Source organism: Puntigrus tetrazona, chromosome 17 (genome assembly GCF_018831695.1).
Source record: "Puntigrus tetrazona isolate hp1 chromosome 17, ASM1883169v1, whole genome shotgun sequence".
Classification (NCBI taxonomy): domain Eukaryota; kingdom Metazoa; phylum Chordata; class Actinopteri; order Cypriniformes; family Cyprinidae; genus Puntigrus; species Puntigrus tetrazona.
Genome location: NC_056715.1, coordinates 12,825,938 through 12,846,856, shown reverse-complemented (window position 1 = coordinate 12,846,856; position 20,919 = coordinate 12,825,938). Strand labels below are relative to the sequence as shown.

At 37.5% G+C, this 20,919-nt stretch overlaps 1 protein-coding gene across 2 annotated transcripts; it reads left to right on the top strand.

Moving 5' to 3' along the window:
• The first annotated feature begins 1,149 nt into the window (after window positions 1-1,149).
• Window positions 1,150-19,387, top strand: grhl1 (grainyhead-like transcription factor 1). Of its 2 annotated transcripts, none has more exons than XM_043263548.1 (15): window positions 1,150-1,324; window positions 3,225-3,411; window positions 3,867-3,940; window positions 4,377-4,713; window positions 5,157-5,239; window positions 5,521-5,677; window positions 6,138-6,249; window positions 7,136-7,230; window positions 9,412-9,658; window positions 9,761-9,891; window positions 12,843-12,871; window positions 13,146-13,231; window positions 14,957-15,042; window positions 17,499-17,563; window positions 17,932-19,387. In XM_043263548.1, exons 1-15 carry the CDS (start codon window positions 1,305-1,307, stop codon window positions 18,044-18,046), a joined length of 1,824 nt encoding a protein of 607 aa, XP_043119483.1. In that variant the 5' UTR covers window positions 1,150-1,304; the 3' UTR covers window positions 18,047-19,387. The 2 variants fall into 2 exon arrangements, with proteins under 2 accessions (XP_043119483.1, XP_043119482.1); XM_043263547.1 differs by having other exon boundaries at window positions 1,151-1,324; window positions 4,374-4,713.
• Window positions 19,388-20,919: the final 1,532 nt, after the last annotated feature.

Below are 20,919 nucleotides of genomic sequence, written 5' to 3'. Positions count from 1 at the left end.
TAATGAACCTTTAATGTCACAGAAACCGAGGGGGGATGGGTTTCATAAAACTGGGTGATTTGCATAAATGTCTTTTGCAACTGCGAGCAAGATAAACATCTCCTTTTGGCTTTAGACGTCTTGTAGATTATTAAAATGGTATGTAAATAAACACAAATCAGTGTTTTGCTCATAAATAAACGAGCTGATTATTCAAAAGATTACCGTTCACGTTTGTTTAGCATGTGTAATTTTATACCATCTTTATAATCTATCTTTGTCGTGAACATTTACAGCATTAGCTTGCAATTACGATATAATTATATAGCATGTTTAATAAAGTGATTGATCAGCTTTATGAAATACACTTGCATAGACCCCAGTTTTTTCCAGTTAAGGTATCTTCAGTTTTGGGTTGGTGCGGGTGTTCACAGCAGTTTGAATCCGGCCTATCCTACTACGCTAAATGAACGCGGGGTACTTAATATTGTATTGGCAACACCTAATATTGTTATGCATACAAATCACAAGAAACTAAAGACACATGAATACATGTGAATAGAAATGCTGCAAAGAAGATTCACAACAACTTTACGGCAAAATAACAGATTTCACTGTTCAGATGTGTCTCTTACTCTCTGGTGATAACAGTGTAGGCCTGTACATGAGTGGAAGTTCAAATTGTAATTTGTATATTTTAAAAAAAGAAATTCAAATTCAACCTCAGGCCGCCTTGGGCATGCAGAAAGACAAGGCAACAATTTAAACTTTTAACATTTTTAATGTAAAAGTTGCCATTATACAGAAGCCTTAGCTATACTGTAAGATGGTTTAAAAGACCATAAAAGGTAATGTTTTATGAAATAAAGCTAAATGTAAAGCATTGTCCTTAAATTAAAATAATGTCTAAATTCCAGCAAAAAGCAGTTCTAAACAATTCAGGTCATCCACTACCATATTCATATTTTGCTGTGATATGGTGCTAAAATAAAAATAAATAATCAATTAAATAAAAACACTATTAGACTGCATCGTTAATTTCACTGGGGTTTTGTTAAGTTAAACATGCACAGACCATAAGCAATGAGCGTTGTTGAATATCAAGCTCCTCCTCTCAGGTGTAATCCAATCCAGTGCCCTGTCACAGGTAAAACCGGCCCCAATTTCTCAGTATATCCAAAAAAGCGAGAAAAGCCAACTAAACCCGTTCTCATACAGGCAATTCTAACGCAGCCCTCATCCCATCCTGAAAACCTTGCTCCACACAAGAAGAAGAAGGATCGGATTTACAGTACCAACTAGAAAGTCCAGTTCGACCATAAGAGATGTCACAGGAGCATGACAAGTAAGTTCACCACTGTAGGTCCATAGTCTACTGAGAGATGATCAGCAGAAAAGGATCCCTTGATTGAAAAAACGTGCACTATTTACTGCTTAATTTGCTGGAAGTGACACAGATTAGCTTCAGTTTGACCCATCTCGGTAATTTTGGAAACCGTCTTACCACGAGGAGTCGGACTGACAGCCGAGAGCCGATTCCGCTACACAGTTGTGCTGTCTGTGCTTCTTACTTCACCTGTCATGTTCAGACCTGCTTCGGTCACAGGTGTATCTGCACCTGCCGCGGGAGTTACGAGCGCTGCGCTCTATTTGTCAGACTTGCGTGTTATTTGGCTTGTTCGTTTGTGTTTTTTCGAGTGCACATTTTCCTCGTTTGACGCGAATTCACATTTAAGCCTTGAGTCTCGATAAGTAAAGGTACAGCTGGAAACTACATCTGTGTTTTTGGAAAGGTAATAACTGGCGGTTTTTAGATAGTGAAACATTTTGTATTGGCAGTAAGTGCATGGCTATTTCGTAGATTGGTGTGTTATGATTTATTGTTAAATGTTGTTTATATTTTGAAAGAAGGGTTGACTGAAACAGCACACCTGCTTTCTAGGCGTTGGCAATTCCTTCTCAAGAACAGCGTTTAAGCCTTTTGTACATTGTTTAAAGCGTGCAAATCTAAACTGAATCTGCTGCAACTTTTTTGGGAAAAGTTTGGGTTTGCTTTTCTTCTCAGAATCGGTTCGCCTGTGTTTGAGAACAACAAGAACCAAAGTATACACCCAAAATAATTGCCTGTTGATGAGCTTTCCCCCACGCAAACAAAACTTTGTTGACGGGCCATCACCATAGAGTAAGCAACTTTAGACCTCGTGTCTGTAAATCCTGAAGAGAAAACTAAAACTCTCCTCTGTTAGTGTTTGGAGTTTGACGGATATGGCCACAAACGCCTCATTAGTAATTATGCGCTTGGTCGCCTCTTTTGTTTTAGAAGTGGGATTGCGTGTCCGCAAGGTTTTATTGTCCCAGGATAACGGATCTATCAGGTTGCAAAGCTAAAATCAAACAGGGAGAAAGAATGGCACAATTAGTTATCAAATTACTCATAATCCGTTTGCGTTAACCAACCTGGATGTAAAGTTTTGTCATAGCAACTTTTTATGGATTTGCTCCATTATTAAAGGCCAGGGTGTTATGTGACAAGAGACTTAACATCGTCAGGACTATCACGAATAAATTTAAAAAGGCAGGTTCTAAGTTTACACTTCATTACTTGATCATCTTTTTCCTTAAATACGCTAGATTTTTTTCCCAACTGACTTAACCCCGCCCTGCTTTCCCACCCAAGTTAAAAGGTTTAAAAGATGAAAAATAAACTACCTTGTCCTTATTTTACTGTCAAATATTTCAACACATCAATACATTTAATGAGCACTGAATCAGAGTATGTTCAATCTCTGTAAGCCACCTTCGTCTAAATAATAGATAATGGTAGTCAAAAATGACATAGCCATGACGAAAAAGAACAGAGGCCGTAACCGGTTTTCTTAATGAACTTTGTCACAGTCTGTGAAGAGTCACTAGAACTCCTTGTGACACTTTGCTGGCCGTCTTACTGGAAGAGCCAGTGAAACATGCTGTCAAACGGGAAGCTGCGGTCTGTGCAGAGATTTGTTGTTTGGGCCGGTTTTGTCACAGATCCTGAGATAAAGAAGGCCTTTCACAACAGCCAGCGCTTTTGTCAACTTTGACACCAGTAATAATGCCAAAACATCTTCAGATTGTTGATGCTCAACATCCATCATTTTGTTCTGACTCTTTGTGTTTACAAATCACACAGCCTGTCTGCCTCCGCCTGACGATTTATTTAGCTCTTGCTCTAACACTGACAGCTCTTTATGAACTGTTCCTCACAGTAAGCGGGCAGTGCTCGTGCTACAGAATGACCAAGCTTACAACCAGCGGAGGCCTTACACGAGTGAAGATGAGGCCTGGAAGTCGTTCCTGGAGAACCCCCTGACGGCCGCCACCAAGGCCATGATGAGCATCAACGGAGATGAAGACAGTGCCGCAGCTCTGGGTTTTCTATACGAATACTACAAGGTACGACTAGTACAGGTTAACATCAGCAATGATAATAATAATCATTTCTTATGCACTTTTTGCAAACCCAAAATTGCTATAGCAACAATACACCAAACACAATAAAAATATAAAATGGAATGAATATATTTCATATAAGTATCTAAAAAAAAAAACCAAAACAACAGAAACCATATTAATAGACTGAGTAATAAGTTAGATCTAAAAACAGAAGAATGGAAACATCATAAAATAAATTTAAAGGCGACGAAAGGACAGCAACAACAAACCCTTATTTAATGCTTATAATTATTTGCGCTCTAAACAACAAAGAATTATTTTAATGATACCTGGCATCCTTTTGCTCTATAAAATGTCACCTAATATGTTAAATATGTTCACTGAAAGATATAATGGGTAAAGCTGATGCTATTGGATGTGGTCAGACTTACATAGAGTTTGTTTACTTTCCCCAGGTGCCCCGGGAAAAGAGAACAATATCCCAGCCAAAGGCTGACGTCCTGGGCTCTGATGTGGATCCCAACAAAAGGTGAAATTCTCATCAAAGATGCAATAGTGAATGCCGTTTTTCCCATACTGAGAAGATGAGACCCTACTTCGTGTTGTTCGCTGCTAGGGCTGAAATTAGTTTATTAATCTACAAAAACAAAGACATTTGTCCGCAACGATTAATTTGTGTATTGGATTTATATATTAATAACTATACGTCGCAAATTACAAAATTGTTCATATAAAGCAAGCGATTTGTATAGAATTATCTGTAAAGGGTGAAGCTGTATGCATTTACCTTTTAACATTTAGTAGCTTCATTTGAAAAAATACAATGTATTGTTTCTATTTTTGTCAGACATTATCAATATTAGGTTTCAGCCAAACTCTTAATCAACTGTTTGTAAGTCATGGAAAATATATTTGAAACATTTCATGCCGTATATTTAGTTTTTTACATTTACATTTTCCAGCAGAACCTTAATGACCACTCTCCAAGAGCCATCGCCGGAGAACCGAATCCAGGTTCTGAAAGGAGTAAATATCGTTCTTCCAGGGAACCAGCACACTCAAGACAAGAGAGGCCTTTTCCCCTCACCCGATACTACAGTGACAGTTTCCATAGCGCCTGGGCCCAACTACCCAGTGAAGACTGAGGGTCCATCACATGGATTCTCCGTCACTGTCCCCAATCCCCACTGCTCAGAACCGGACAGTCACACTGTGGTGTTTGACCCTCAGCTCCCCCACAACCAGTTCAGTCCAAACACGCAGCCACGCACCCCAGACTCGACTTTCCCAGAGAACCCAGATGTGAGTTCTCACAAACGCGCACACACACACACACACATCTCCAGCCTCCCACCCTCAGACAATACTTCATTTACCTGCTGACTCTAAAGACATTGTTGTATTGAGCCCCCTCCCTATTTTTATTTGAACATTCCAAAATAGCAGCTAGCATGTCATTATGCCATTGTCTCTCTTACACAATAAAGTGCTGTATTTTCCTCTCACATAATAGCCAGGGCCTTTTCTCTCTCTCTTTCTCTCTTTTGCCCGCTCTCATTCCCGCTCCCTCTCTCTACCTGCTCTTTTTTTTTTTTAAACCTGGAGGGAGGATTTCCTTAGAAATGATAGTTCCACAAAAACCCGGCGCACACAGGGAGAGCCGTTTGTTTATTCTTTTGCTTTTGCAATCAGCTTTCTCCCACTGTCTGAATGAGCGGTAATGTGGCGTGTTTTGTGTACCGCAGGTGTTTGCGTTCCCAAGGGATCTCCAATTAGGCATGGGTCCCATCCCGCAGGAGGACTACGCCACTTTTGACACAGTGTCAGGGTATGTCGTACATAAAAAACATAAAAAAAAACAACTCAATTCCGGTTAAGAGATAGCAGATTTTATCAGCTGATTGTGTGCGAATAGCATGAATATGAACGCTGGTGCATCCTCCTGACAGGTGCTCGTGGCCCGAGTGCAAATGAAAGTCAGCCTACAACAAATATTACAAGCTGCCTCTTCTGTGTAAAAGCAAACATGGAAATTGTCATGGGTGTATTTAGTCTGATGATGCAAATAAGTATTAAGTTGTGACCCCTTTTTTTGTGTTTGGCCAACAGTAATAATTTTGAATACACATTAGAAGCCTCCAAGTCTCTGAGACAGAAATCTGGTGATGGCACAATGACGTACCTCAACAAGGGACAGTTCTATCCCATCACCCTCAGGGAAACCGACAATGGAAAACTGCTGCATGGCCCCATCTGTAAAGTCAGGGTAAGAAGAGCATAAATTAAAACAATGATATATGTGCGTGTGTATATTTGACCCTCTAACTCTAGCACTCTCTATTCTGTTTCCATTTTATCTACGGGTTTTCTGTTTTATAAAAACAAATACAAAACGTGACCGTTAGAGACTTTCACGCTTTTGTTTTCTAACTGCTTGTTTTGTGCACATCCACATCCACTCATATGTTTTCCCCAGTTGATTACAAGTATTTGCAAAAGTACCCCTTTTGGGAAAGTACATTTTCTAATATGATTGGTTGGCGGATGCCTTTTGATAATTTCTTATTCAATGTAATGCCATTCGTCTTTGTGAGGAGCTTACTTTAAGTGTCCAGATATTTTCTAGTGAATTAGGTATGTTTTTAAGAGTGTATGTACCTGTTTGAGAGTGTGTGTGTGTGTCTACATTAATAGAAAACAGTAACTAAAACCTTGTTGTTTTTCAGAGTGTTGTGATGGTAGTGTTTGGAGAAGAGAAATCCAGGGATGACCAACTGAAACACTGGAAATACTGGCACTCAAGACAGCACACGGCCAAGCAGAGATGCATTGATATCGGTGAGAAGTCTTTGTCTCGGGGTATCAGTACGCCATCGCTGATCTCACCCACCCTTTCATGTCTGTTTGGTTCTCTTAGGCCAGTGTAGTTCAGGGTGGAGTAACGAGTACAGATAACAAACAGACGTACAGTCAAAGTAGATGCAGGGGGGCTGCAGGTGGGGACAAGACAATAGGTCAAGGGGAGAGCCATCAATGACCTCCACAATGAACACAACAAATAAAAGATGAGCACTGTAATACATGAAAGGGTGCACAACATGATCTTGCTTTCAATGAAAGTTGGTTTCTAAGGGGAAGTACCCTTTAAGACTTAAAGGGACAGTTCACAGAAATTCGAAATTCTGTTAGCATTTACTCACCCTCTGTTGTTCTGTTGTGTATATTTCTTCTGCTGAACACAAAAAAAGCTATTTTGAGGAACACTGGTAACCAGACTCAGTATGGTATATATATATATATATATATATATATATATATATATATATATATATATATATATATATATATATATATATATATATATATATATATATATATATATGTATGTATATATATATATATAGAGAGAGAGAGAGAGAGAGAGAGAGGTCAATGGCTACCATCAACATGAACAATAAAAAAATTATTTTCCTTTTTGGGTGAACTATCCCTTTAATGTCACAACATTATACTAGTCCAACATGTGTGTAAAAAAACAATGATTAATTATTCTTATTATTATTATCAATTAATTATTTAACTCTTGATTTTGTCTAAAAAAGCTCATTTAGTTATAGTCTTACTTATGTCTGCAACTAAGATTTGAAATTATATAACATACCTGTACTCTTACAAAATGTAAATCATCCACTCGTCTTAACAAAGCCTCTCTTGTCTCCCACAGCGGATTACAAAGAAAGTTTCAATACCATCAGCAATATTGAAGAGATTTCATATAACGCCATTTCATTCACATGGGACATCAGCGAGGAAGCAAAGGTAAAGACATTTTAAGGCACTTTAAATGTGTGCATAGTTTTAGTGAAAAAAATATTCTTAATAAACAACATTATTGTTTTTTTTTTTTTTTTTTTTTAAATGAGATTTTCTTTTGACACCTGTTAAAACAAGAGTGCTTTAGAGTTTACAGGCGAATAATAGTAAATGTCCTTTTTTTTGTTTTGTTTCCATGTGTTCATTTTCTAGGTATGTATTTTTGGTACGCGGATAAAGGATCTTAAAATAGACATGACCTTTTAGGAAAAGTATGACTAACATGAAGCTTTACACTCAAAATATACCGTATGCATGACACTTGGAGTACAAAAAAAGCCAACAAAAACAAAGTATGCTAATTCCTGAGAAACATTAAGAAATGTCTTAAAGTGTGAAGAAGGGATTTTCCAAGATTAAGGGCACTGGTGTTTTCTGTCGCTGGCCGATATCACCCAATATCTATTTTGTATTTATCTATCTGATGTAGATACTTGTTGTTTCAGTGAGAATAGGTGTATGTGAACGCTGAAATGATTAGTTTTCAGATCGTTAGGCCTGGCAGCCCTATTTTGGGCTGAACTGATGGGCCTAACAATGGCATCAAGAATGAGGAAACTCCGATGGGGGAGCAGCGAGCGCTGACAGCTAAAGGAATCCTGTTTGACGAGTGCGTCGAGACTAGCCGGGTTAAACCCGTCGCAAGGCGACAAACAGATCCTAGAGCAAATCAGTCCGATTACTTTAGATTTTTCTGTAGCCGAAGCGAATCCGTCTGGGAAATAGTGCTTGTCGTGCATTCGTGCAGTCGAGGTTGCAATTAGTCACGTTAAAGTAAACGACTCGCAGTTTAAAAATTGAAATGTGGTATTTTTGCAGTGAGCAGTGTTGTCCCATAACCAGGATGCAGATCATGAGATAAGCCTGGCGCTGTAGGATACTCATCCGTGTGCACAGTCTCCTGTGTGCCGACTGTTTGCGGTGTTGTGTGGGAGTGGTTTAGAGTCGGTGTGCTCGAGACAGAAAGAGAGAAACAGAAAGTGGAGAGAGAGAAAGGGCAAGACCTTGAGAGGCATGGGGTGGGTTTGCAGCGCTCCCCAGCGGCCTTTTTTTGAGAAATGACAAGCTTTGAGCAAACGCTTGTGCAAATATTTGCTGATTAGTTGAAAGACGATTTGTTTGTAATTCTTATTCTTATTTTGTCTCAGGCCTTTTGTTAATGATCTGTTGTTACGTAAGGTGCTGTACTGACTTTGATTAAAGTTAAAGTAAATTTTGATTTGGTAGGAATAAACAGATGCTGTTTAAGAGTTTTATATATATGCAACTATTCAAAAGTTTAGTGCGAGGAACATTTCTTTTTTTAATAAACAATACTTTTGTTCAGTGAGGATGCATTAAATTGATCGAAAGTTGTTACACAAAATGTCTACTTTATATCCGTCAAAGAATCATGAAAACAATTTATCACTACTAGCTATAATTGTTTATTTTTCAGTATAAACACACTGCACACTTCATATGAGAAGCAATATTTATATAAACATTATTTACAGTTTTAGTTAAGTTGCTTACTTATGTAATGTATTAAGTTCGTTTTATAGACCATGATGGACCCGAAGTCTAGAAACAATATGTGCTGTGATTCTAGTCTGCTTTCAAAAGGGGGCGACAAACAACACAGATAATGGCATCACGGTCTTGTGTTCTCAGTTTCATCTCAGAAAACAGTATTCATAACTTCAGTACAAGCAAAACTATCCACACAGTGAATAGCTTTAAACTTTTCTACCACTAGTACTTTAAAATTGTATTATTTTTATTTATTTATAAAATAATATATAAGAATAAATACATATATATATATATATTTTTATTATTATTATTATTATTATTTTTTTTTTCATTTTGAATAGCTTTAAGCCTTTCTCCTGCTAGCACTTTAAAATTGTATTATTTTTTATTTATTTATTTTAAAATAATATATATAAGATTAAATACATATATTTTTATAAAATAGTTTTTTTCATTTATCTATCTATTTATTTATTTATTTATCTATCGTTAAATTTAAGAAATTTAAGCTGAACTGAGCATGACAATACATCAATCATCATTGATCACTGATCAATTTGTAACAAACTATGTGCACATGGCATTGAATTATTCCCTCTCTTCCCTCGTCAGATCTTCATCTCAGTGAACTGTCTGAGCACAGACTTCTCCTCTCAGAAAGGAGTGAAGGGCCTACCACTCAACCTACAGATTGACACATACAGCTACAACAACCGCAGCAATAAGCCTATCCACCGCGCTTACTGCCAGATTAAAGTCTTCTGCGACAAGGGTGCAGAGCGCAAGATCCGTGATGAGGAGAGGAAACAGTCCCGTAGGAAGGGCAAATGCCCTGACGTCAACCCTCCTTTGGGAAACTGTAAGCACAGTTTTAGCTTTTAACTGATTTGATTGTACAAACGTGCAACTAGAGCTTCAGTAAGAGGTGTTTTTCACTCTGTCCTTGCTCCATTTTTCCCAGTTGGGCCAGATGTCAAGGTCCCCCTTCTGCACAAGCGCAGCGACATCACCGTCTTCAAGACAATGACGGACTTCGAGACGCAGCCTGTTCTTTTCATCCCTGACATCCATTTCTCCACTTTCCAGCGTCATGTGAGTACACTGTGTGCACTTTTTTTTCATTTCACAGTGACAAATATCAGACATACAGTAGTTTGAAAGCTTCAGTGCACCTCCTTGCGACAGTTTGGAGTCAATAAGTGCTTATCAGCTTTATAGATCCGCCCCATAAAAAAAAAATCCCAAAAGATTATGCAGCTTTTTAACATGTCCATCTTTGTCTGACTTATGAAACTCAAATGCACTGTGCTCTACAAGTATACAGCTGCTAGACATGTAGATTATGAAGTGTGGGTTATGACACATTGCATGTGAGCACTGGTGATAAGATACGAAGATACAAGAATGTACGATAATGTATTTTTGCAGCATGTGAGCACAATCGCATCTGACCCCAGTAACTCTCCAGTTTCTATGTTGGCGCTAAAATTGCAACTTTTCCATTAGCAATCCAGAATCTTTTTCGAGACGGCCCAGTCTAAGATTGAATGGGAAAAAAGAACAGTTTATCACCTTTTCCATTAAAAAACTTGTATGTTGTGGGTTATTAAAAATCATGCACGTGGTTTGGAATAGAGAGAATATTATTGAAAGATTATCAGCCAGTGAATCAATCAAAGACTCCATGTTCTGTTTAGATTAGATTGACTTTTTATGATATAAATGTAAAAAAAAAAGGCATTATATATGAATTATATATTATCATTGAATTCCGATTGAACTTATTAATACATTATAAATTTTAAAAATATATTTACACGTTTTTATAAAATAATAATATGTGATATATGTACAGAAAATGTTTTTTTTCCTTGCATATTTTAAAAACATTTTCTGACTTAGTCAAAGCTCAGTGAATTTTATTTTATTTTTATTTACATTAAATATGGACAAAAAATTAAGTATTTGTGTAAAACCTTTTTTCTGTCTCTTGCAAAAAGTATTAATTATCTACGTGCCAGTGCCTCTCTCAGCAGAAATGTTCCATACTATCATTTACATATAAGTGGCCGTAGATAAAAGCGTATTGACATCATTACTTTGGTGCTCTTTATTGCATGTGTGAGTGCAGACCGCTGAAACATTTCATGGAAACAGATTGCCGTTTGGGTCACGGTGACCAGAATGATGCAGTCAGTTGGAAGGAATACAGTCATTTCTCACGGTTATGAAATCTGCCATTTATGGCATGGGATTGGCTGTTATCAGAAGGTTCTTGGCAAGGGATCACATCTTAAGCCCACGCATGTTTCTTAACAAATCAAAACATGCATAATTTACCGGGACAGCTTTGCCCAGCGTACCATTCCGGTCATAAACATCAGTGGTACCCATCACTGACTCCCATGTCTTAGACCTGGAAGATATTTTTAAATCAGCTCAGTTTCTCAGTAAAACCCGTTCTTTAACTTCTCCGTCCACCTTTGACTCAAAAGCCTGGTCACCTATATGGCTAAAATCACGTGACACACAGGAGAGCAAATGTTAGACAGTGTCCTTAAACACGACCTTTGATCATCGGTACTCGTGTGACATTGAAACCCAGAGTATATCTCGATCCGAAAATAAACCCTCTTGCTGTTTGCTCTTCTCTAAAATCACACACAAAAAAAGAAGGAGAAAAGTGAACTTTGCCATACTTTTGTCGTGCCGCAGAAACGAAGCTGTGGAAAGATGAGCTTTTATGTGCTTATACAGTGCATTTCGGCCATTGTCCTGAATGGTCGGATTTATACGCTGGGGGTATTTTGAGATGAGTTTGCATTGCAGTATGCGGGGCCTACAGCAAAAAAAATAAAACTTGGTCTCAATTTACAAGCGCATCATTAATCATCCCAAGTAGGTTAACTGTGTTAGCATGTGTTAATGATTTAACCCAGGGGTCTTCAACTGGGGGTCTGTGGTCATCCTGCAGGGGATCTGGAAATTGTTGTTTCATCTTAAACAGATTTTTGCGGACAACGAAATGAAGCAGTTCAGCTGAATGCTTAATTCTCCAGCAATAAAATACATCAAGCTAAATTAAAATGCAGTGTTTTTAATGTGAGCTTCGTGTGAATATCCTCTATAAATATCAGTACAGTCTCTTATGCGCACCAAGGCTGCATTTGTTTCATTAAATAAAATGCAGTGAATTTTCAGTAGCATTCATTACTGCTGCCTTGAATGTCACATGATGCTTTAGAAACCGTTCTAATACGCAGATTTCTACCTGGTCTCATGGCTTAAATGTACATTTGTGCACATTTTTTTGCACAATTACTTGAAGAAATTATGTGACTTCAATTAATATGCCTGGATAACTGAAAACTGATGCTTTTGAATGTTAGCGTCACACAGCTTCATATCTATGGGTTTTTATAGACGGTAGGTTTGTTCGGTGGCTCGCGGAGTACAGAGATGTTCAGCACTTAAGAGGCCATGAGCTCTGTTCAACAAAACAGTTCAAATCTGTGTAAAAGTGACATAGTTGCATCAACAAATGCCTTTTTATATTAGTTTTGCATTTGTTAACACTTTTAGGTACGTTTACAGTTGAAATTGTTGTAGGGCATATTTCCAACATGTTGGAGCATTAGCATTTAGCAAAAGTCACCGGATATTTAACGCAATAAAAGCAATATGTACCTATATCAACATGATGATGTGCCAGGGTTCACGTATTGAACCTGTGTTTTAGCGCCACTCACTTGACATTTTTCTTTGACACTGTGGCAAAAGTGCACGGAGGTATGTATTTTTAGAGATCCAAACTCAACATTTCATGTTGACTTCAGTTTGCACAATGAAATGATGTAAGCTGAAAGACATTTAACACAGGCACTTGAACCAACTGAACATTTTCAGTGCACCATTTTTAAAGTGCGTGGGGCTCTTGGCTTGAAAAATGCCCCCTGCTTTTACAATGCCTCCTTATTCTGAAATATTAAAGGTATTTGTTAATGAATGTTATTTAGATTCTTCTGTGGCTTTTCTCGTTACAGCCTTTCTCTCCGGAGGACTCAGAGGAGGGGTGAGTTTCTGTCTTTTGCCTACTTTGTGCTCATTTAAGTCAGCAATGTTTATTCAAGACAGGGGAGGGTGTAAAATGTGCATTATTAGCCTTTAGCTCTGCCCTGAAGCGTTGCTCCCTGTACAGTATTTCCAGGAAACGTTCAGGTCCTGTTTGTATCATGGGTAATGGTGTACTTAGCGCCGCCTTTTTCTATAGGGATGGAGGTTTTCTCAGAACCCATCTGCTGCATCTTTCTCATCGTCTCCTCTCTCTTCCTTCTTTCAATATTCAGCTCAGCTATGAAGAGATTACCTTATTCCGAGGAGGAGTTTGGATCGCCTCCCAATAAACTGGCAAGGATGGATGAGCCTAAAAGAGGTGTGTTTTAACTGGAACTGGGTTATATGTCATTCGTTTTTCTCTGCTGTGGATGAGACGGATTTTTGGGGTATTTTTGTGTTTATTCAGTATTGTTGGCACTGTAATATCGGCACTGTTATGGTGCAATGCCATTTGGTTGCTTGTGAGTAACCACACACAAAAACATCCTAATTCAAAGCACATTTGCTCTGTTCGAAAGCCTATGGAGGATATTTCCTAAAATGTTGTTTTTGACTAACTCTAAGGCAATATGACATGAATCCTTCATGGAAAAGACAATCCCATAATGCACTGCAGTATGCTCAGTAAAAATAAAAAATCAAGATGGCAGACTTTCTGAGAGAAATGTTAATTTTAAATATATGCTGCTTTCAAGTCATGCTGTAAGTACTGTAATTATGAGATGACAACTTGTGATGAAAAGTTGTAATTATGTTCTATGAGGATGTGAATGTTTTTACAAGTTGGAATTCTGACTTATAATGCTCTGACTAATAATAATAATAATAATAAACAATAATAATAATCAAATAAAACTTAATTAAAATAAAATAATCAATTTAGTATGGCATGACTTAAAATAAATATGATAGAAAATGTTAATATTAATAATTATTATGAATATATAATATAATGCTTTCAAGTCATGCTGCTAACACTTATAAGTGAGATGAATGCACGTTCAACTTGTGATGTTAAAAACATGAATTTATGAAAAGCATTGTGGTAAAAAACACCCCCTACACCAAACCTAACCGATAGTGTTAACGAACACAATGCTAACATTTAAAAAAGTTTTCAAAACTTGCAGCATGTTAAAACTGGTTCGAATAACACAATATTCTGAGTTTTACAAAAATGTACACAGAGGCACATATTTCCAGCGTGTCTGGGTAGGCTCATGCCTATATTTTTAATTAACTGCATGTGTGGGCCACTGTTTACAGTCTGTGATATGCAGAGTCACTCTGAGCGTCCATGATGCTGCAGTTGTCTATGTGGGTAATGATTTATCTGACTAGGTTTTGGAACAGAGCTATTGTTTGTACCCAGATAGGTCCCAATTAAAGACTAGTCTGTCTCAACATTTCGGTGGCAATGCCTGCTGATTATATCACTTTAACAAATGATTCAGAACCAAACACCGGTGGGATTTAGTAAATAAAGAACGAAATTTTGGAGATCATCGGACCTGCTAGCCCTCCCAACAAGATGCCTCGTCTCTCTGTGGTCATCCTCTGCTTGTTTATCTATTGAATAGCAGTCACGGTCAGCCGTGTGTGGGTGGATTTAACCAAACCCCTTGCCAAGGGCAACACGTCGGCTTTGGAATAGGATGTAATGTGTGTAATCTGTGTACTCCGGACCGTCCACATCATTGAACCTCCCTCGCTGTAGCTCAGTGTTCCCAGTAATGGCTTGGGATGCTGCCCAGTCCTTCTGGGGTTTTTGGGTGAAAGGGGAGGAGAGGACGGCACCGGTGTTTATAGATATCAGCAGCGACCCCCAACTACAGGGAACAGCATGTGAGACACAAGGTTATTAAAAGCACGCATTAGAAAAGCATATCAAATCTTCTGCTACATGAAAGCCTTGGCAGATGGCTTGGACTTTACTTTCTAGTTTATTTTGGTTTTCAAGTCTGACCTCAGTTTCCAGAAAACTGGGCTTGCAGTTTGTGCATGAGTGACCGTAGCTGACCACATTTCTCTGTCTTTGCAGTTTTGCTGTATGTGCGCAAGGAGGCAGAGGAAGTGTTTGATGCTCTCATGCTGAAAACTCCCACTCTAAAAGGCCTGGTGGAAGCGGTGAGTTTACTACACTTTTCCCAACTGTCCACATTCTACCTTATTAGTGCCGTTTGCTAAGGCAAGCTTGACTTTTGATCATAAACTGTTAGGAAATGATGAACGCACATTCCCATCAAACGAAACGTCCGCCCAAAAATGAAAATTCTGTCATCATTTACTCATGCTGGAGTAATTCCAAATCTGTATGGATTTCATTGTTCTGCCGGACACAAAGGGAGATATTTTGAAGAGAGTTGGTAACCAGGCCGTTTTGGGTCACCATTGGCCCAATAAATACTATGGAAGTCAATGGTGAGCCAAAACAGACTGGTTACAAACTTTCTTCAACATATCTTCCTTTGTGTTCACCAGAACAAAGGAATTCATACAGATTTGGAATTTCTCGAGGACGAGTAAATGATGACAGAATTTTCCTTTAAGCATTGTGTTGAGCTCAGTCTATAAAATAAATCTAGTATAATATAGTAGACATTAAAAAGTATACATGAAAAAGTATAATTAGGTAAATAAATAAATGTCTGATTTATGTAATAAAATGTTTGGTTGTGCTTTGCGTTTTTATTCTTATTATGGTATTAGATTAATAACATGCTAACATCATACTATCAAAATCAGTTGCATCAACTGAAGCATTCTTATAATGCTCAATGTAAAAAAATAAAAAAATAAAAAGTGTCAGTAAAATAGTATTATTAATTATTAATAATATTAATCATAATGATAGTAATAATTCAGATTTATTTACTAAAATATTTGTGTGTGCTTTTTGTTTTTATGCTTATTATTGTATTAAAGTAACAACAGGCTAACATCAAACTGTTGAAATGAGTTGCACCACCCATCAACCAAGCATTTCCATCGGTGTATGAAAAATAAATTCAAAATAATTGTCCATGAAATATATTTTTATTTAGCAACAATAACCTGTAATGATCAAATTAAGATGTTAAAATAATACTACTAATACCTAAATAAATGTAGCTATATTTATGAATATATTTTTGTATTGTTTACTTATGTGTAAAATGAAACTCTACTGATATCGGTAGCATGCCATAAAACATTCCCATAATGCACTACGACAAGCTCTGTAAAAATAAATCCAATATAGTGGATGTCAAATGTATGCCTCAATTAATTTTAAAAATGTTATTTAATTAAAATGATAATAAATAAAAAAGCTAAAGTATTACAACAATTATTACAATTATTAAAAAAAATATTTGCTTGTGCTTAGTAAATGTATGCTTATTAGACTGCTGGTCTGTTAGCTTAGCAATATGCTAGCTTTACTCCATATGAACTGGAAATTAATTTCACTTTTTAAATCCTTTCCCTGCCTGATGATAAAAGTAATATTAGTGCACCAAACACTATAAAGTGACCAGCCAATGCATGAGGGTCATGGCACACTATTTTGTTCAGGCAGGAGCCATTCACTCTTCTTTAGAAAATGTAAAGCTAATATAACTAATACAGGTTAACTGCCTTTATTTCAGGGTTATTTAAGGACACAGTCTCAGAAAGAATGTCGAAAAACATTCATTTAATGTTCTAAACATTATAACAGTATAATTTTGTTTAGTAATGCATCGCTTGCACCACACAAACAGACAATAACACACACGAATACTCCTTCCAAGAAAGCTCCCACCCAAAAATTATACATCCCATCCAAACCCACAGCTACGTTTCTAATGCAGCGGAGCACCTCCCAGAGAAATTCAGATGCCAGAGAAGTACACTAACATGTGGCCAGTGCAGAAAAGTCCCTGAAATTGGAGTCTGAAGCTGGGTGATTTAATGGGGGCCTCGAGTTACGTAGCAGGAGATCGACTGTCAGCAGGCCGTCTGCATTAAAACATTGCAGGAGAATCACGCTGGCGCACAAACACATTCATTTAATGATCACAAAAGCTGGCAAGGGCTGGAGAGGTTCCTGTGCCGGGTATAGGAAAGCGTGTGTGTTTTCATGAAGTCTGTGTAACACAACGCCAACCAAGCATTGCAACACTTCAGCTAGAGATGAGAATGAGAAGAGGGAATAACGTCAGGGGGGGCTGGGAAAACATTAAACTGAATTACTCGTATCCTGAAATAAGATGAACTTTGATACTTGTTGGCTTAAAAACTTACTTAGGCCTACAAATGTTCAGTTTAATCAGTACATAGTGTTGAAGTGCTCACTGAATCAGTTCACTCAAACGTGAAAAGATACTTTAATTAAAGTCTGAAGATTTTTATTGTAACCGACTTTTTTGAGTTAACAGTGTTTCTTTGAGCCATTCTAAAAATCTAATTCTAGAAGTGTACTTGCAAAGAAAGGCATGCACACTTTCATTATTATTGCGCTGAGTTGCTTAAAACGAGAAGTTGCTCTCCGTTCTGCTGTCTAATTAAGAGTTGCATGTTAATAGACTTAACTTCCTGCTAATGGATTTGCTCTCCACCAGATTTCAGAGAAATATGATGTTCCTCTTGAGAAGATGGGAAAGGTCTGCAAGAAATGCAAGAAAGGGTAAGATTTCTTCAAACTTGGACTTTCAGATTACATTTAGGGGCTATGATTTGCATTAAATTCATCATTTATTTTAAATTTAATAAACTCAGTGATTTTTCTTTTTAGATTTTTCATTTATGAATAAATGTTTTATTTATATTTTGTATTATTTATTATTTTAGGATTTTTGAAACTAATGCAATATAAATAACACATATAATTAATAAATAAAAACGTATAAATCTAGAACAAAAAAAATGCACATTTTTATTCAAATGAACTGAATTAAAAATAAGTTTTTCATAGTAAATCACCCAATCGCTGAAGCATGATCAGTCAGGGGTAAAAATAAACCACAGTGTCCCTCCATCTCCGGTTTGTTTCAGGATCTTGGTAAACATGGACGACAACATCATCAAGCACTACTCCAACGAGGACACCTTCCAGATCCAGATGGAGGAAATGGGAGGAATGTTTAAGCTCACTCTGACAGAGATCTGAAGATCCCGCAGACGCCAGGTTTACGCCAGGCTTCCCGCTCTATTAGGATACAGCAGATCCCTCAGTGACTCAATGTCATCTTTTAGTATAGTCTAACCAACAGTTTTTGGGTAACCTCATACAGTATATGAGCCTTAAGTACTTTGTGAATTGAGAGTGAAATAATAGAACATCTTTCCGATGTGTTTCTGCCAAATACCTTGAAGGTTTTGAGCCATATCTTCTGTTTTACCTGAGTATAAGCAGATAGCTGTCTTTTTGTCCCTTCTCAGTTGTTTTGTGATGCCGAAAGGGAGCTCACAATTACAATGTACTATTAGTTTTCCTCTTTAAAGTCATAGCACTGGAGATGCTAATCTCAAAAAAGGATGAATGAATAAGATGTAGTGAAATGGGTTTGGGGAATCCTCATTGCTTCGCTGTATTGGTATTGAGATTAATAACCCTGAGCAGTATTTAGCGAGTACAGTATATTATCTCTTGCTCAGCAACTCTATGAGATGCAGTGTCAAAGACGCTGCGTGTACAGTATGTGTGTAACTTTCATTTTACGAGTTTTCAACCCTAGACTTCCCCAAAGTCTGTCATTGCTTATACGAACAAAATACGGTCCATACAACAGGCCCTCTGACGAATCCTTCGGAAGGCATTTTCAAAATGTGATCCATAGAGAATCAGTATAAACCTTTTTGTTTTAACAAAATAACACCTAAAGATTTAAAAGCACATTATTTTGTATTGTTAGCAAATGAACTGTGACTTTGTTGAATTTGCGATCAGTGCTAATGTAATTCATGATTACCAAATGCAAGCAAGTCTTTAAAGCCTTATAAATAAATAGTTACATTTTGTTTATTTGGTTATGCAGTAACCATTTTATCATGCCCCATAAACTGCTGTTATTTCGATTGTACCGACCTCAGTGCACGTGCTAAAACTCTAATTCATATTTCACTTCTGATTATGCATACTAAAATATGTTGTTTTTGATGAAATGTACAGAGTTTGATTAATCTTTCTAAATGCAACTGGTACGCTCTTTGTATCATTTCTTTTGTATATATTTATTGACATACTGGGATGGGACTTTTTTATGACAAAGTTTTCTATACTATTTTACGTTTTTACATGGAATCATTCTAAATGATATATTTATGCAAATGGGTATGTTTGTAGCTTGTTGTTAATGTCTGATTTGGATTTTATGTGCATATTTAAGTGTTCTTACACATACAGATACTGTTTTCCTTTGCTTCTTTACTGTTAGCCGGACATGTTTCCTTTTTGTATCAGATACACATCTGAAGCTCCAATAAAAGCCACTTGGGCCCTTGTATTTTATTTGGCTGTTTGTGTGTCTTGTGGTTTTCAGCTAGCTGTATCCAAAAGAGTTGTCATGGAAACAGGCTGCGCTCCAATAGCCCATCTGTCTGGTGGACAGGAAGTGGGCGGCTAAATAGAGAGTGTCTCAAATCAGCAGTGACCTCAAATACCCCCTCAGCCTCAGTTACCCTCTTTCAAGTTCCTTCATGAAGGGAAAAATCACTCTTCACCAGGGAGGAGAGAGAGCACTATTTCTTTTTAAATTATTTTATAATATTTTTCTTCCACTTATAATTATTTCTTTATTTTATTTCTTTTTATTAGCATTATTTAATTTTTTTTTTTTACAGTATTTCCATATATTCATTTATTTTTTTAAATTACATTTTATCTGTTCCTACGTTTTAGAATTCCCGCAGACACACGCATAAACAATGCAAAAAAAAAAACCTCTAAAAAAAACAAAATCATATTCACGAGTGGGCTTCACCATAACACAAGAGATCTGGCTAGATTTTACTCAGGGACGTTTAGTGTCACAACAATGTGGTGAGCCATCTGTTTTGTGTTTTACACCTCCATCTTTCTTCCTCAATTTTCCATGAACCACTCGTGTCCTCGTGCAACCTTGCAGTATTGGCTTCACTAACCTCCTCTCGTTGTTTACAGCAGTCATTACTTCGGTCTACAAACAAACAAAAGCTCCAGTCTTTTTTTTTTAGAGCAGACGGAGCTAAATAAATCCACAAAGATAGAGTTTTATACATCTGCTGTGATACTTGATATTTTCTGCGTCACAAACTACAGCCTCGAGGGGAAAAATTAATGACTTTGTTTTCGAATCGTGCATTTGACACACTTAAAATCTTAACATATAGGTCAGGAGGGGTATTAAATAGCCTGTTCTTCCTGTATGTGTCTCATGCGCTTACACACACAAAATAACCTATTATGTTGTTTGCTAACATTCTTGTCCTAATCCATTCTCATTCACAGCCCTTGTTTGTACTCAAGTGGGTGAAATGCCATGGGGGGGGGGGGACCCTGCGGTGACAGAGAATCTGTAAAGAGATTCAGAGTTTTTTCATTCCCTCTCTTACTCTTTACTCGAAACCAGACTTTCTCCCGTTAAACACCTTGCTTTGAGCTATGCTTTATTAATTGCTGAACTTGTTCGCAGAGACGGAATATATTCTCTCCCGCAGCTGTGAGTGTTTAGGCTTCTGAGTCAGCACACTTCAGTCCTCACACAGACACACCCTTCACTCGCTCTGACTGCTGACTGACAGGGCTACCTTTCATTTCTATTGCTGTAGACCTTCTGGTAAAACTGTGTAAACAGACCCCGCCATTGTTCGGCGTGGCCTATATTTTTCAAACGCATAGGAAACAGGCGCTGGGTTACATATAGTTCACTATGACGGTTGAAGAATGTCACGCTCAAAGGCCGTGCAGCTGATTCGGTCTCCCTGACTTGGCCATCGGCCTACTCTTAAGTGACAGAAGCTCAACTAGGGCCTGGCTGTAGCCCATAACGAAACACTAACATT